Genomic DNA, 17,074 nt, shown 5'->3' with positions numbered 1-17,074 from the left:
AATCCATATGATTGTCATACCCCACCTATGATATATGTAGATCCTGGATATTATAATGTAGTACAGCTCCATTCCGAGGGATGTTAACCTCACAAACCTTGTGGTGGAATCTACTCTATCATACCTTCCTCATCATATGTGTGTGCTCCCAGCCTGGGCGTCTTTCCTCCCCACCCTCTTCTTCTTCCCCTTCCCATGTCCCTCTTCTCTATGTCTCCCCAACTCTTTGATCTTTATCTGTTTCTGCTTCTCCGCTCCTACCTTTTTCAAAAGACAGTTAAGCAAACCATAGATTATGCAATTTTCTTTCCTGCAACCATGGGTTGCAGGAAAGTAAATTGCTTGATTCTTTCAACAGCACGCTGGTGGATGCTAAAAATCCAACATGCTGGTTGTACCCAAGTCAATTGATGGATCCACTTGGGTACTGAACCAGCTGACATTCAATCCATCTATGGCCAGCTTAAAGTGGTTGTAAAGCCTTGAGGTTTTCACCTTAATGCATTCTATGTATTAAGGTGAAAAACCTTTTGTGCTGGAACTTCCCCCCCAGACCCCCCTCTTTTCCTTACCTGAGCCCGATCCAATCCAGTAATGTGCACAATTGCAGTGGCTCCAGCCGCTGTCGCTCTGCTCATTGGACAGATTGATAGCAGCAGGAGCGACTGGCTGTGACATGGGAGCGGGGGGAAGGGCCAAGTATATTTGTCTTCAATAGACATTGAATGGCAATTCCAGGCATCAAGTCAATAGAATTAGTATGAATAAATCAATCAGCGCAATATACTTTGAAAATATAATAATAAAAGTAGCCGCTGACACTTTAAGTGATTTCTCTACCACCTATAAACAATATGATGTGCCAAAAAACAGTGCTGCGCTACTTGAAACCATACATAATCCGTGAACAATAAACAAATGTAAGTACAATGCATTTAAATGTTGCACTATTGAATAAATACAATAACAATAATACTAAAATCCATAAGTGTAAACATCTAAAACAAAAGTTCATGTGAAAAATATTTGATTGAAGAGGATCCTGCCATAAATCAATTCACCAAACAGTGCAAACAAGGATGAGTGCTCTCCACCACCAGTTTCACAGGCTGCTCACCTCATACCAGAGAAAAATCAGCAGTTATGCCCTCTGGGGAAATTATGACACCTGGCGTGCTGTAGATTACAGACCTCCTTTGGATAAATGGCTCCTTAATAGGGATGAGCTCGATGTTCGGGTTGAACATAAGTTCGGGTCGAACATCGGTGTTCGCCCGTTTGCCAAAGAGTGAACATTATGGGGCGTTCGCGGAAAATTCAAGCGCTGCCGAATGCCCCATAATTCACTGCGAGATCGCAGTGCATTGCTGTATGATGATTGGTGAAAACATGCACCTGACCTGCATGCTTTGGCCAATCACAGCACGCTCTGCTAAGAGAGCCATAATTGGCCAAAGGCAATCATGGCTCAGGGGGACTAAGTCCACGCCCAACACTATATAAGGCTGCTTACATGGCGGCCGTGTGTAGTGTTGTTGGCGTGGAGTTAGATTAAGCAGGCAGGTTATTCAGTTAGTGGCAGTGTATTTGATATATATACAGTCAGTCTAGTCAGTGCAGGTAGTGTATTAACCACTTGACAACTGGGCACTTAAACCCCCCTCCTGCCCAGACCGATTTTCAGCTTTCAGCGCTCTCATACTTTGAATGACAATTACTCAGTCATGTAATACTGTACCCAAATGAATTTTTTGTCCTTTTTTTCATACAAATAGAGCTTTCTTTTGGTGGTATTTGATCACCTCTGGGTTTTTTATTTTTTGCGCTATAAATGAAAAAATACCGAAAATTAAAAAAAAAACAAACACATTTTTCTTGTGTTTCTGTGATAAAATTTTGCAAATTATTAATTTTTCTTCATAAATTTTGGCCACAATTTATATTGCTACATATCTTTGGTAAAAAAAAAAACCCAAATTAGTGGATATTATTTGGTCTTTGTGAAAGTTATAGAGTCTACAAGCTGTGGTGCAAATCATAAAAAATTGATCACACCTGATGTACTGACGGCCTATCTCATTTCTTGCGATCTGAACAAGTCAGGAAAGTACAAATACCCCCCCGAAATGACCCCTTTTTTGAAAGTAGACATTCCATGGTATTTAGTAAGATGCATGGTGAGCTTTTTGATGTTGTCATTTTTTCCCACAATTCTTTGCAAAATGAAGATTTTTTTACCCTCAAAATTGTCATTGTAATAGGTTATTTCTCTCACATGGCATGTGTATACCACACAGGACACCCCAAAATACATTCTGCTACTCCTCCTGAGTATTACGATACCACATGTGTGGGACTTTTTCACAGCCTAGCCACTTAGAGAGGCCCAACATGCAGGGAGCACCATCAAGTGTTCTAGGAGCATAAATTACACATCTAACTTGTTGACTACCTATTACATTTTTGAAGGCCCTGAAGCACCAGGACAATGACACGTGACACTGACGTGGTACTGATGACAGATGGCACTGATACGTGGCACTGATGACACTGATGTGACACTGATGACAGATGGCACTAATACGTGGCACTGATGACAGATGGCACTAATATGTGGCACTGATAACACGTGGCACTGATGACAGATGGCACTAATACGTGGCACTGATGACATGTGGCACTGATGACAGATGGCACTAATACATGGCACTGATGATACGTGACACTGATGACAGACACAGTGTGTACAGTTTCTACTACACTTCTGGTGGTGTACACATACACAATACAGTGCAGCCATAGTACAATTTCTATTACAGTGCATACAGTGTACATAGTATCTAATACAGTGTGTACAGTTTCTACTACACTTCTGGTGGTGTACACAGTATACAATACAGTGCAGCCGTTGTACAGTTGCTAATACAGTGCAGGCGGTGTACACAGTATCTAATACAGTGTGTACAGTTTCTACTAAACTTCTGGTGTTGTACACAGTATACAATACAGTGCAGCCATTGTACAGTTGCTAATACAGTGCAGGCAGTGTGCACAGTATCTAATACAGTGTGTACAGTTTCTAATACACTTCAAGTGGTGTACACAGTATTTAATACAGTGTAGTGTGGTGTTGCAAAACAAAAAATACATCATGTCCGGAAGGCCACCAAGGAGAGGCAGATGCTCACAGGCCACTAAAAGAGGGCAAGCAGCGTCTGTGTTTACAGTCAACAATGATGGTCGTGGACATGGTGCATCCTCTGCAGGTAGCCGTGGGGCACGCTGTCCTTATTTTCTGCTGTTGGCCGTGTTATTGAGCCAGAACATGCAGAAGAGTTGGTGGAGTGGATAACAAAGCCGTCCTCATTCTTCTCATCCTCTGTCACCCAGGCTCAGAGTAGTTTGCCTTTCATCGCAGCTGTCAAAGCAGCCTATTCCACTGGTTCCTTGTCCACGGTCACTCCTTCTGTAGCCCCAACATCATGCACGGAGGAGTCCCCACAATTGTTCGACTACAGTGTCGGGTACATGCTGCTGGAGGATGCACAGCAATTTGAAGGCTCCGATGTTGGTTCCCAGATTGAGGAAGGGGCTAACGCGAGCCTAGAGAGAGGGGATGCCCAAGAGGGACAAGAAACTGGCAGACATGTTCCCCCAGCTGTAGCATAATGCCAAGTTTGGGAAGGATGCAGGACAGGGTTCAGTGTTGTTGGAGCTTGTTCCACCACCATGCCTCCAAAATGCTAGTGATGATTCTGCCACAGCTCTCTCCTCCACCCCCTACTCTTCTTCTTCCTCTATGGCCTCTTCTGCAGATTTGTCCTCTGAACCAGTGGTGCTCTGTAAGCGTTCAAGGGGCTACACAAGCAGTCAGGCTAAGAGATACCATGTGGTGCTTGAGTTGGTCTGCCTAGGGGACAGGAGCCACACTGGGGCAGAGAATCTGTCAGAACTGCAGGGGCAGGCTCAGAGGTGGTTGACGTCATGCCAGTTTTAGCCAGGAATGGTTGTATGTGACAATGGCACCAACCTTCTCTCCACCCTCCGACAGGGAAACTTGATCCATCTTCCATCTTGTTTGGAACAGGTCCTGAATTTGGTGGTGCAGCGGTTCTTCAGCAGGTACCCAGACTTACAGGATCTCCTGAGGTAGGCCAGAAAAGTCTGTGGTCATTTCCGCCAGTCATACAATGCCAGTGCTCGGCTGGCTGACATTCAAAGGGAATGGAACCTGCCCACCAACCGCCTCATTTGTGACATCAGGCTCACCAGGTGGAACTCAACGTTGACAATGCTGCAGCGGCTGCACACACAGCAGAGGGCCATCAATGAGTACCTGTGCGAGTATGGCACCAGGACAGGGTCAGGGGAGCTTGGTAATTTTCGCCACGCCAGTGGCTACTGATCAAGGATACATGCACTGTCCTTTTGTGGTCATTTGAGGAGGCCACAATGATGGCGAGCAGCTACAATGCATGCATCAGTGACACTGTCCCTCTAGTCTTCCGGTTGGAGCACAAGCTTCGTGGAATCATAGACAGGGCACTTGAGGCAGAACAGCAGGAGGAAGAGGAGGACTTCCTTACCTCTCAAGGCCCCCTTTATCCAGATAGCATTCCTGCGGGCCCTCCAAACACACAGGAAGAAGAGGAGGAGGATTGTGTCAGCATGGATGTAGAGGATAACACTCAGCAGCAGTCTTCAAGGGATGGTTTTAATTCCCCAGAAACCCAAGGAGTTGTACGTGGCTGGGAGGAGGTAGTTATTGATCATGTGATCCTTAGTGACTCAGACTACTCAGCAGCAAATGCCTCTGCAAACTTACGCTGCATGGCCTCCCTGATTCTGCAACGCCTGCAAAAGGACCATAGGATTCGTGGTATCAAGGAGAGGAATCATTACTGGCTGGCAACCCTTCTTGATCCACGCTACAAGGGTAAGGTTGCAGAACTCATCCTGCCTTCGCAGAGGGAGCAGAGGATGAAACATCTTCAGGAGGCCTTGAAGAAAGGTTTGTGCAACGCTTTTCTAGACCCTGGGAGATTACAATTTCCTGGTGCTGGACAACGTGTTGCTGAGGCTTGGTTCAGTCAGAGGAAGAGCGGTGGAGAAGGTGGCCGGCTGACCGACGCCTTTAAACAATTTTTCAGTCCTCAGCGCCAAGGTCTGATCGGTTCAAGCAACCATCGCCAGCATCTGCATTACATGGTGCAGGAAAATATAGGGGCAAGAACAGACTTGGAGACCTTTCCAACAGAGTATCCACTGGGTTACTGGGTCTTGAGGATGGACCACTGCCCAGAACTTGCTCAATATGCAATTGAGCTACTGGCCTGTCCTGCATTCAGCGTGCTTTCTGAACACACATTCAGTGCTGCTGAAGGATTTGTAACGGATCAAAGAGTGCGCCTGTCCACAGACTCCGTTGATAGGCTCACATTCATAAAAATGAATCAGTCTTGGATCAGCAGCTATCAAGCACCTGATGCTGATGAACTCTGAAATTTGCTATGGATGTGGGATCCCTTGAAGACTGCCTATGCTGACTATCCTATTCCTCCTCAATCTTGATGATGCTAGATTCCAACAATATTTTTGGTTAAGGCACCACCATCACCACGAAAGGCCCAATTTTTCTGCCCCTGTTTAACAGGGGCATGTAATTACAATTTTTTATATAATATTTCAACGCAGGGCCTGTTCCTGCGCCCAACAAGAGTAACTGTGAGGGCTTACAGTGTTGTGACACCACCACCACCAAAGGCCCAATTTTTCTGCCCCTGTTTAACAGGGGCATGTAATTCAAATTTTTGATATAATATTTCAATGCAGGGCCCATTCCTGCACCCAACAAGAGTATCTGTGAGGGGTTACAGTGTTGTGGCACCACCATCACCACGAAAGGCCCAATTTTTCTGCCCCTGTTTAACAGGGGCATGTAATTACAATTTTTTATATAATATTTCAACGCAGGGCCCGTTCCTGCGCCCAACAAGAGTAACTGTGAGGGCTTACAGTGTTGTGACACCACCACCACCAAAGACCCAATTTTTCTGCCCCTGTTTAACAGGGGCATGTAATTACAATTCTTGATATAATATTTCACAGCAGGCCCATTCCTGTGCCCAACAAGAGTAACTGTGAGAGCTTACAGTGTTCTGGTACCACCAACACCTAAGGCCCAATTTTCTGCAGAGTATATAGGGCAGGCTGTATAGTATATATACTGCTGTTCAAAGTATATAGTACCTGGGGGACCCCCACTCCATTTCTTTTTAAGTTTGAGTACGGGGTTCCCCCTATTATCCATACCAGACCTGGGGGTGACATCCACGCCATTTTTGGTTGGTATTTTTGGTATTCTTATCTATATTGCTGGGATCCGACAATACATTACAGCCACAAGCAATTTCAAATGACATTTTTTCCTGTAGAAATGTCATTTTGCTGTGGCACTGTTATAATCATGGGAAAGATGTGCTACTTTACAGGCATACTAAGTACACCTCCCAGGCATGATATTTAAAGGAATATTTCATTTTTATTGTTTCACTTTAAGCATTATTAAAATCACTGTTCCCGAAAAAACTGCAGTTTTTAAAACTTTTTTTGCATTAATTAATGTCCCCTGGGGCAGGACCCGGGTCCCCAAGCACTTTTTATGGCAGTAACTTTCATATAAGCCTTTAAAAATAGCAATTTAGATTTTTCACATTCGTGTCCCATAGACTAACGGTGTTCGCACAAATATTTTGCCTGTTGCCAGCTGTCAAAATTCAGCAGTGATGTCGGGGGTGGGTGGGACCCGGGGTGGGCGGGACCCAGCGGCTATCAAACACCAGCCAATGATTAGGCTGCTTAAGAAAGGGGGCAGGGCAACATACATGTAGTGGCCCGCCCAGATCCCATCCCATTTTGACAGCTGGTCTCTCTCTGCATTCAGTTACATGTGTCAGTTTCACACACTCAGCGGCTCTGGCAAGTGTCAAGCGCCACGCTGCTCTGCCAACGGAGTGTGGAGAAGGGAGGAGGAACACTTGTGGGCACGGTGCGGTCAGTGTTAAATATCGGCCTAATTTGGATGATAATCAGCCACTGCCGATTTCTCAAAAATGGCCAAATATTGACCGGCCGATATATCGATCAACCTCTATTCCCTATATTGTCAATGAAAGGGTGATTTTTTTCTGCTTGCCATATCACCAAACAGATTCAAATTTGCAAGTCAGATCCGAATCTGATTGGTGGCTAAAATTTTTTACTGGCAACATTTTGATATTTCAGGCTTTCTGTATATGAGACGGTACGGGAAACCTGCATTGGATATTTTGGGAATGCCTCTCATACATTCCAGAAAGACACATAAGCAAAAGGATGGTTTCTAGCTCACAAGATCACCAACAAAAAAGAAGTGGATAGACTAGTGTATGATAGTTATTATCAAAAGACAAACTGGCAACCTGTGCGGGTAGATTGGATTGCCTGTGTTAACTTAAAGTGGAATGTGGAATGTAATCATTATTTTTAATTTTTTTCTAAAGACAGAAGAATTTTTACCTTAATGCATTAAGGCAAAAAACCTTCTCAGTGCAACTCCCCTCCCCAGTTCCCCCTTATACTACTTGAGCCCCATCTGGATCCAGCCATATGCATAAAAGCAGTAGCTCTCCCAAGTCTCTCTCTCCTCATTGGATCACACAGCAATGGGAGCAATTGGCTCCTGCTGCTGTCAATCACAGTCATTGAGCTAATGAGAAGAGAGCAGGGGGCGGGGCCAAGCCATGCTCTGTGTGTGTGAATAAACAATGTCCATTCACAGGAGCACGGTTTGGGAGCAAGCCTGCTCAAGTGCCTTCATAGCAGGAGGCTTGCTTTTGGGGGCGCTTGGCAGGGGGGAGGAGTCAGGACCACTGGCAAGGGACCCAAAGATCAGATGATCGGAGCTGCTCTGTGCAAAACCATTTCACAGAGCAGGTGAGTATAACATGTTTGCTATTAAATAAAAAACAAAAACAACTGCCAACCTTTAAAATCACTTTTTCTTGTTCCTCCTCCCTGCCCCAGTAAGAATAGGGTGTTTTTAGGGTGTTTTTCTAATTAACTGCCTTTTTTGTGCCGCACCGAGCCTAGCCAAAATGATGTCTGTGTTCCACTGCCTCCTGGGACTCTCTTACAATTGAACATAGAATGCATGTTGTTTCTGATATAACAGACACCAGCAGCAAACCTGTGCTGCAGACATTTCTGCGCATGTGACAATAAGCCACAGAACCCTATAAAGTTTGATGTCAGAACCCACGCGGCTTAACCGCATATGTGTGGAAATATCTGCGCATGGGCAGATATGTCCCAGGTCTCTGCCAGATCATAAAAGCTTTGTAAAGACCTGCTACCCAATTATGCAGTTAAGTATAGATGGTGGTACCAAAATAACAATATCCCAGTCAAGTTCTGCTTCAAAGACTTCATTTTCAATTGTGTCTGGAGTATGATGTCAATCTGTACCATTTTTAGAGTCTTTATCATTTGGAGTTTTCTGTAATTACACTTCTTGTTCCAAGCTGATACATTACAACATTCTTTATCATTCTGATTTTAGGACGTGGATACTGTGAATCACATACCTGTACATCTACCACGGATTTCAATGGAGCCTTGGAGATACCATCTTTGAATCTCTGACACATTGACAGCACAGACCTCCAGCCTGACAAGAAGACCCTAATAAAGTTCAGTTGGGCAGAGTTTAGAACATGACATATACGTGTGAAGAATCTGATATAACCCTACGGGAAGCAGACAAAACAAATTTTATCTCAAGTCATCCCAGCAATTCTTCTTTTCCAGTGCTATGAATATTTGAACAGGCTACATTATAATTTAATCATTCTTGGTCTGATTTACTATGTTTTCTACTTGCCAGACAGCTCCCCGGAGCCTTAATTAACTAACCTGTTAACAATTCCGAAGGACAAATGTTTGCTTGGAGTAAAGTGAGTAGCAAACATCTGCTGTTTATTGGTAGGTAATTCTGACACTAAGGCCTCATGTACACTGCTGCTGCTAAATGGACGTTTAGGAGCAGTTGGGCATTTTTTTCAACTGCTCCTGAACTCTCCGCTATGTTATCTTATCAGTACATGTACACAGGGCCATTTACAGTCGTTTCTAGGCAGTTTTTGGAACGCAAAAGAATGGGTTCAGAAGCTGAGTTTAGAGGCATTTCAAGCACCAAACGCTTCTAAACGCAGCTAAACGCAGTAACTCACATTTAGCCACGTTTCGTTTACAGGCATTTTTCATTTTTGGCTATTGAAAAAAAAACGCTTCTAAGCGCAAATATGGCAAAACGCCGCTAGACACGGCATGTAAACACAGCAAAACTGACATTTTAAGCGTGGGTTACTCTCTGTCAAATCATTCAGGAGAGGTTGTAATTTAGTCCCGTGTACATGAAGCCTTAGCCTTTTCTCAAAGGAAAAGTCATACCATGTGCATATTCTTACCAAACCAAAGAAAATTAGTATTAAAATCTTACATAGAAGAGAGCCACCTACATTAAATCACGGAAAACTCTGGTGAACCTTTGCAATTGGCAAATGGAAGAAGAGGGGAGTGAGACCTATAGTGGGAAAGGCTTAGAATCTCTGTTTGGTTATTATTCCTGTGTCTTTGTTTAGGAAAACTTTCCATACTTCCTGCTGCAGTGATAATAATAACCAAAATAGGAAGGGTAGAAAGCTCTCCACCAGGGACAAATATGGCAATATAATGATTTTTATTAGTGGGAAAAGAGTTAAAACCTGTGTCTTATTTTCATTCATCCTTTTAGGACATATATACTTATTTTTATTGCTTTGATGAGCAGAGTAATGAAAGTGCCACACCACTGGTCTCAGGGTTCACAATAGTATTCATTTTCATAAACAAGGTTCATGGAATGACGCAGCCAACAAGTTTCCAGGGCTAGGAAAAAATCCCCCTGCATCAGGGCTCCATGTACGTGGAAAGCTGGAATCAGAGCTTATTAAATCAAAGCATTTTCTGGTTTTGCTGTTATTTTGTTTGTTGAGCAGCCATGTTTTAATACAATGGAACTTTTGAAATCATTTTTATCACTTGGGGAACCCCTGCTGTATTATTACATCTCTAGCTTAGGGAACATTTGTATAGCCAGTAAGTTGAAACTATATTATTACACAAAAAAGTAGGGGATCTAGCATATTTGAAACTCCCCTGCTCTATAAGAAAAATTTGTTGCAGTAACAATCATGACATGGTCAGAAAAGAGACACCAACTGTGAAAATTGTAGTGTTCCTTACATTGGTGGTCAGCGGAAAAGTGCCTTCCAATATAATGGTCAATGGGAGAAGACACTCTTACTTTTTGTTGACCAGTAGGAAAACTGCCCCCTTACATTCAGCTAAAAAGATCACTAATATCAGCGGTTACTGGGAGTTAGAAACTCTTGTTGCTCAAAGAACCCCTAGCAATTTCTGTTAGGTACCTAAGGGTTCCACAGAACCCTGGTTGAGAAACCCTATGCTAGAGTGAGGGGATAGAAGTAGAGGTGTGATACAGAAAGCCAAGGTAGTATACTGCTTTTTTACTCAGAGTAGGCATAACATGTTACTATACACAACCAAATACTAATTTCATACATCTTACTGACATGAGCATCCTGAAAAATGTAAATTGATGACATTGTCTCTTCCAGCTCATTTGACTAGATGCTGATCACTAGATATCAGACTGCATCTATCCAACATGCATCCGCTCTTATCCAGGCTTTCAATATATTTATTGCTGACTAGGTTCCTACCAGGCAATTTTTCCTTTTTTTCCTGGCCTAGTGACAATGATCTTTGGAAAAGGAAATGAAAACTATGTGGGCACAGAGAGCATTGAAAACCTGATGGAGACTCTAACCCTTCCCCACTCTACAAATTAACATGCAGCATGCATATATATCAAATACAGTATAACAAGTGGTATCTGATCTTGTTAGTCTGCTATTGGAATATATCCATTTTTGTGAGATTGACTTTGCTTATATCATACATTTCTGTTTCTTATTGTTTCTCGATAAAGTAATATACTATGAGAATTATAAAATTATCAATGATAAAACATTTTAAACTGAGACTTCTGAGCCGTCATCCAAGATGCATTAAAGATGATGTTTTGTCAATTTGTTGGCAGCCCTGATTCACCGCCAGCTCCTGCCAAACTGGCACCACCTATCTTCTTCTTACTTAGGGTGTGATAGGGTGTGCATATACCTGTATAGGAAGAAACTCTGCCATCTTAGTCACATTCTCCTGGCCTGAGGCCCACCTCCAACAATATTGGAATGTCCACACGTACAGCCACTTAACTGAATTTTACTGTAACAGCAACATGTCAAGAGATCTGTACATCACATTCACCTCTATAACTTCATGTCCAGCACTAAAATACACCACAGTGTAGAAACACATGAACACTGACTGTCTAGCCAGCTCTCCCACATTCCTCCATGCAGATCCCTCATAAGTGGGATCTCCCCCAGAGTCTCTATGGCCCACCCTGAAGGGTACCCTCCCTCTCAGTCTACAGACCTACATCGTGTATATCAGAGGTATCCTATTCCCATTACTCCTCTGACCAAGACTCCTACCACTCTAGCTTATATGGGGGTGTTGTACTCCAGGGGATGGACATTACTAAAAGGGGTACTAACACCTGCTTACAGACTTCTAAGATTGTTACAAAGAAGGTCCTGAAATGCGTAGCAACTGTACTATGCTATTCCTGTACTGAACAACAGGTCCAAAAAAGTTATCAATGGAGATCGCTCCAGAAAGCTGGTCACTAGCGGAGGTTTACTTGAGGTAGGTTTACCACTAATGTGTGAATAAATATGACAGATCCTTTTTAAGTTTAGACAATGAAATATGCTGGTATGGCTTTTTTGTTCTTGCACTTGAATATGCATCTATGTAAGATCATTTTCATGTATGTTCTTTTCTGAGAACACTCCATTAATATTATTTTTTTTTTTAATTTTTAAAATATGTGTTAGTGCTCCAATCCAGCCAAAACCTTTTGGACAGAGTGGGGATAGGTTAGAACCTCTCATAGGTTTTTATCTGGACAGAAAGTGAGGAAAATCTTCCCGTGGAGACACAAAAAGAAATAAAAACAGAGGTTCTAACCATTCCCCTTTCCATGAAAAAAGGGAAATTATTTTATATCTGTGAGTATTCCTTTTGGGAAGACCTCTTTATACTTCCTGTTCTGACACAAATAGAAAATCACAGGGAGTCTTTCCAATGGAGATCCAGGCAGGAATGCCAACTTGGCAGAGGTTTTAATCTTGGAGTTTTCTCTGGAGTTACTCTTTAAAGCGGTAGTAAACCCGCAGACTTTTTTTTTTTCGCCTACACCTGTAAGGGAAAAGGTATAATGAGCTAGTATGCACCGCATACTAGCTCATTATGAGATACTTACCTTAGAACGAGGCGTCAGCATCTCACCCGGTCTGTGCGCATGCGCCGCTGCAGTCAGCGGCTCATTGCGAGGGGAATATCTCCTAAACCGTATAGGTTTAGGAGATATTTATTTTACCTACAGGTAAGCCTTATTGTAGGCTTACCTGTAGGTAAAAGTTTAAAAAATAAGTATACAACCACTTTAAGGAACCCCTGTATTTTTGCAACAATTACTAAGCTGTTAAAGAGTTGAATGTGCAAGATAAGCATTGTCCTTGTATTTATTTTAGTTATGATTGGGTTAGTATACATAAAATTGATGGTAAAGCATATCTAAACCCAAAAACAAAAATGTACTGTGTTGCATATTACCACTCCTCCTGATGGCATTAGTTTTCTTTAATGTTTTCCCTTTATTTTCATATAAACAACACACTTCCTGTTAATGGGTGGCAATGCTTACTTCTCTACTGTTTGTATGAAGGCAGCTGTGGTTGTCACAAACTGATTTTCAAACATGTCTGCCTTTGTTCATCTCCATTACATGGTGGATTGATGAGACTAGCCGTTTACAAAAGAAAGATATGGATGTTTGTTCTTTCTCTTTAGCTCACAGGAAGTGACATTGACACTGCATTTCTGGCAAAACTACAAGGTTTTTTTCTGTACTTACTAAAACACCCCACATCTAAGGACAAGTAAACTTCAATATATTTAAAAAAAAAATATTGGATTTAAATGTGCTTTAAGCCTTTACTTTAAATGTCAGAACAGAAATGTCAGCCCAATGTCAGGCTACCCTCCATCAAGGCTGTACTGTCTTCTGTCTGAGCTCAGGGTAGATAAGTAGCACTCTATTTGGGCTGCTGGTTGAGGGTAAAACCATTAATTAACAAATCTTTTAGTTTTTTTGTTTTGTGTACTTTCATTATTGGACTGTATTTTGAGCATCTGTTATCAGTAGACTTGAGGCTGAAAACAGCATGCCGTTACAGCCTGACACTTGGCCCGATGCTTCTGCTCTAACAGGGAGAGAATATAAAAGAAAAAGCAAAGAATGAGTAATTCACACGACGTAAAGCTGCACTGTTATAACAAATCAAGAGTGGAGATTCAAATTTACAAAGGTCCACTAGTGACTGAATTTCTCTTAGATAAAATAGCTGTGCAAACTACCAAGCCATTGACTCTGATTTAAAGCACCGGTGCAAGATAAAGGAAAACCTGCAAACATGGCCTGTTGGAGGTACTGAAGGACAGGGTGGAGAACCACTGATTTAGAATTCAGTGACAGGTGTATTTGACTTACAGTTGACATCCCTCTAACCTTAATTAGACCTGCTTCAATTTAATATGTTGGGCAAAATGTCCTGTGTGCTAAGGGGCTCGTCACCATTACAGCATTCACATGAAATGTTACTTGGCAGATATGAATAAAGGCTGGGAAAAATAAATGTTAACTTAGCAGCTCTGTTCTTCAAGTGTTACTAAACCCACAGTAACAGTAAAATCAGTTTGTATATGCAGTAAAGCATGCTTGTTATACTCACTGTGGAACCTAAGGGGTTAATCCTCTGCATTGTGTAAAAAGGCTATTTGATCTTGTCTTCTCTGATCCTTCCCTCCTTCTACTGACTCCTAATAATTTCCTCAAAACACAGAGTCTATGGAGTCAGGCTGCACATGTTCAGTTTGGTGTGTATTGCTAGAGAGGTTTTTTTTCTTGGGAGGATGCATGTGATCAGCACAGGGCCAATCAGCACTGTCCAGACAGAGGGTCAGGGGTCTTGCAGTCTCATAGCACAGTCAGAAAACTCCTTCTATAAGCTTTAACCAGTGCTTGGCTGGACACAGATAGAAGGCGCAAGACTGCTGTATACTGCTGATGAGAAAAGGTATTTAGCAGCTTAGATTTCCTAAAATAATTGCATTTCCATGTTCTGTGCACTGTGGGAGACCAAATATTGTGAATGCAGGGTCCTGGGTTTAGTAACACTTTAAGTGTTTAATACCAATTATTTATGTAAAATCGAACACTCACATGACCAAGGTCCACTGCTGCCACAGTAACAACACAGATCCAAAGCAGCTATTAAAGTGTCTCTAAACCCAAAAACAAAAATGTAATATATTGAAGCTTGGCAGTCCTCAGATGAGGTAGCTGTATTTGTTTGCTTTTTTCCCACTTTTTTTACTTTATTTTTACCTGGTAATTCCGTGAAAGACGCACTTCCTGCCACTTCATGTCTGCACTAATTTCTCCTTTGTATATATGGAGAGAGCCATATTTGTCAATCAGGCTGGACCTCAAACATTTCTACCTTTGTTTATCTCTTGGTAGATTGATGAGACTAGAAGTTTATACCAAAATATAAGGTTTGTGCTTTCTTTTCAGATCACAGGAAGTGACCAGGACACTTCTGGCAAGGTCAACTGTTTTTTGTACTTTCTGTATCTGCTGAAAATGTTCTTTAACTGAAAAACAAAATCTAAAGCGGGCAGCACATTTAAGGGCTAGTAAGTTGCAATACACCCATACCCACCATGAAGGCCTAACAATCCCGCTAACTAATTCAGAATCTAGGTGACTATAAAGTAAGAAGACATAACTGAAACACCACTGTATAGACTTGGATGGATTATTACCTTAACTTACTATAGGAACCAAATCAATTCAACAAAAACACACAAAAAGTAGTTCAATAACCATGTCCCCAGTTTAAGATCATTTATTGTACAAAAATAAAAACATTTTATACATAAAGAAATTACCATGATATAACAAATCCCAATAAAAAATTCATCCACCATTTCTCCCTCCGAAATCATTTCGACAATGCTGTCCCTCCAGGACAAACTAGTAAATGCAATCGAAAATGAAAGGGGGATCGGCACAGGCAAAGGCATATAGGCATCATGATGCTAAAATGAACATATATATATATATATATATATATATATACCTTGCTTTGTGCACTGGTCCAAATAATTTGGTGGAGGGGGATTATGGTGTGGGGTTGTTTTTCAGGGGTTGGGCTTGGCCCCTTAATTCCAGTGAAGGGAATTCTTAAGACGTCAGCGTACCAAGACATTTTGGACAATTTCATGCTCCCAACTTTGTGGGAACAGTTTGGGGATGGCCCCTTCCTGTTCCAACATGAATGCACACCAGTGCACAAAGCAAGGTCCATAAAGACAAGGATGTGTGAATTTGGGGTGGCGGAACTTAACTGCCCGCACAGAGTCCTGACCTTAACCAGATAGAACACCTTTGGGATGAATTATAGGGAAAACTGTGAGCCAGGCCTTCTTGTCCACATCAGTGCCTGACCTCACAAATGAACTTCTGGAAGAATGGTCAAACATTCCCATAGACACACTCCGAAACTTTGTGGACAGCCTTCCCAGAAGAGTTGAAGCTGTTATAGCTGTAAAGGGTGGGCCAACTCAATATTGAACCCTACGGACCAAGACTGGGATGCCATTAAAGTTCATGTGCGCATAAAGGCAGGTGTCCCAATACTTTTAGCAATATAGTGTATATATAATATATGCAAAAAAAAAGAAAAAGCCTTCTTCTGTGGAGCAGAAAACCCATAATGTCCCAATTTTATTTTATCTATCCTGGGCACAAAATATAATGATGATATCTGTAAATATATGACAATGTAGTCCAATTTGGAACTCAAAAGATAATTATAGGCAGTGTATAGGGAGTGTACAGAGTTATCATAGAGAGGGTCCTTCCCCATTTGCTGAAAAATAATAAGCCCAACATGGTGAATAATTAGGATAATATTGTAAATCTTGTCCACTTAGTGTGTTCACAGGGGCATTTACTGCACATACCAACCTAGTTATTTGTAACTTCACTGTAAGTACTTCTTGAAACAGACATCCATTTCAAACTAACAGGTATACTTAAATGAATACAGCATATTAAATTTTTTTTTAAGTGCTTAAAAAATGACATTTCCAAAATACATTGAAGCCTTCATAACTATAACCAGAAACAATTCTACTTTTTATCATCCTCTTCCTTGACAGCGTTTTCCACTTGCAAATTACACTCCTCCATAAAGATCTTCAGGAACTGATAAGCAGATTTATTTAGCAGTCCATGGAAAAGATCCAATAATAAAATGATGGTCTTTTTTTAATCCCTTTGTTAATTAGTTGCTTTTGCTGTAACATATTCGAGTTTGATAAGCCAACTACTGATTTATTTATCTTATTTTGGAAATGACAAATCATTATGAAATCTCTGATAACTATTTGCTATGCTGCTTATGAAACGGAAATTAAAGTGGGTGCTTTTTTAATGTGTGTCTCTATTTTTTTTTTAATGAGCAACCAAAACCTTAACGAACAAAACAGGGGCTGAAAGAAGCAGCCATTTCTTGTCTTATCATGCTAGTGCTAGAGCAGTGACCCAGTGAATAGGATTAGTTTAGCTGAAGTAGTTACTATGGGGTGCTTGAATCAAGGGGAACCTTCTCTTAAATGAGAAATCATTTTCATAGAAGAATGTCAAAGTGGATAATTAACGTGAAGCAGACACATCCAATCATGACTTGACCTCACACCCTCATGCCCTCTA

At 41.7% G+C, this 17,074-nt stretch overlaps 1 protein-coding gene across 1 annotated transcript in view; it reads left to right on the top strand.

The window, feature by feature from the left end:
- Nucleotides 1–16,796, top strand: part of LOC141110944 (G-protein coupled receptor family C group 5 member C-like) — a 77,651-nt gene extending 60,855 nt beyond the window's left edge. Inside the window, exon 4 of the mRNA XM_073602759.1 lies at nt 8,600–16,796. Coding sequence (XP_073458860.1) covers nt 8,600–8,674 — 75 coding nt within the window. The 3' untranslated portion in view covers nt 8,675–16,796. The remainder of the gene's footprint in view (nt 1–8,599) is intronic.
- The last annotated feature ends 278 nt before the right edge of the window (nt 16,797–17,074 follow it).

This window comes from Aquarana catesbeiana, linkage group LG10 (genome assembly GCF_042186555.1).
Source record: "Aquarana catesbeiana isolate 2022-GZ linkage group LG10, ASM4218655v1, whole genome shotgun sequence".
In the NCBI taxonomy this organism is placed as follows: domain Eukaryota; kingdom Metazoa; phylum Chordata; class Amphibia; order Anura; family Ranidae; genus Aquarana; species Aquarana catesbeiana.
The sequence above is the reverse complement of the archived record's forward strand: the minus strand, read 5'-3'. Positions and strand labels throughout refer to the sequence as shown.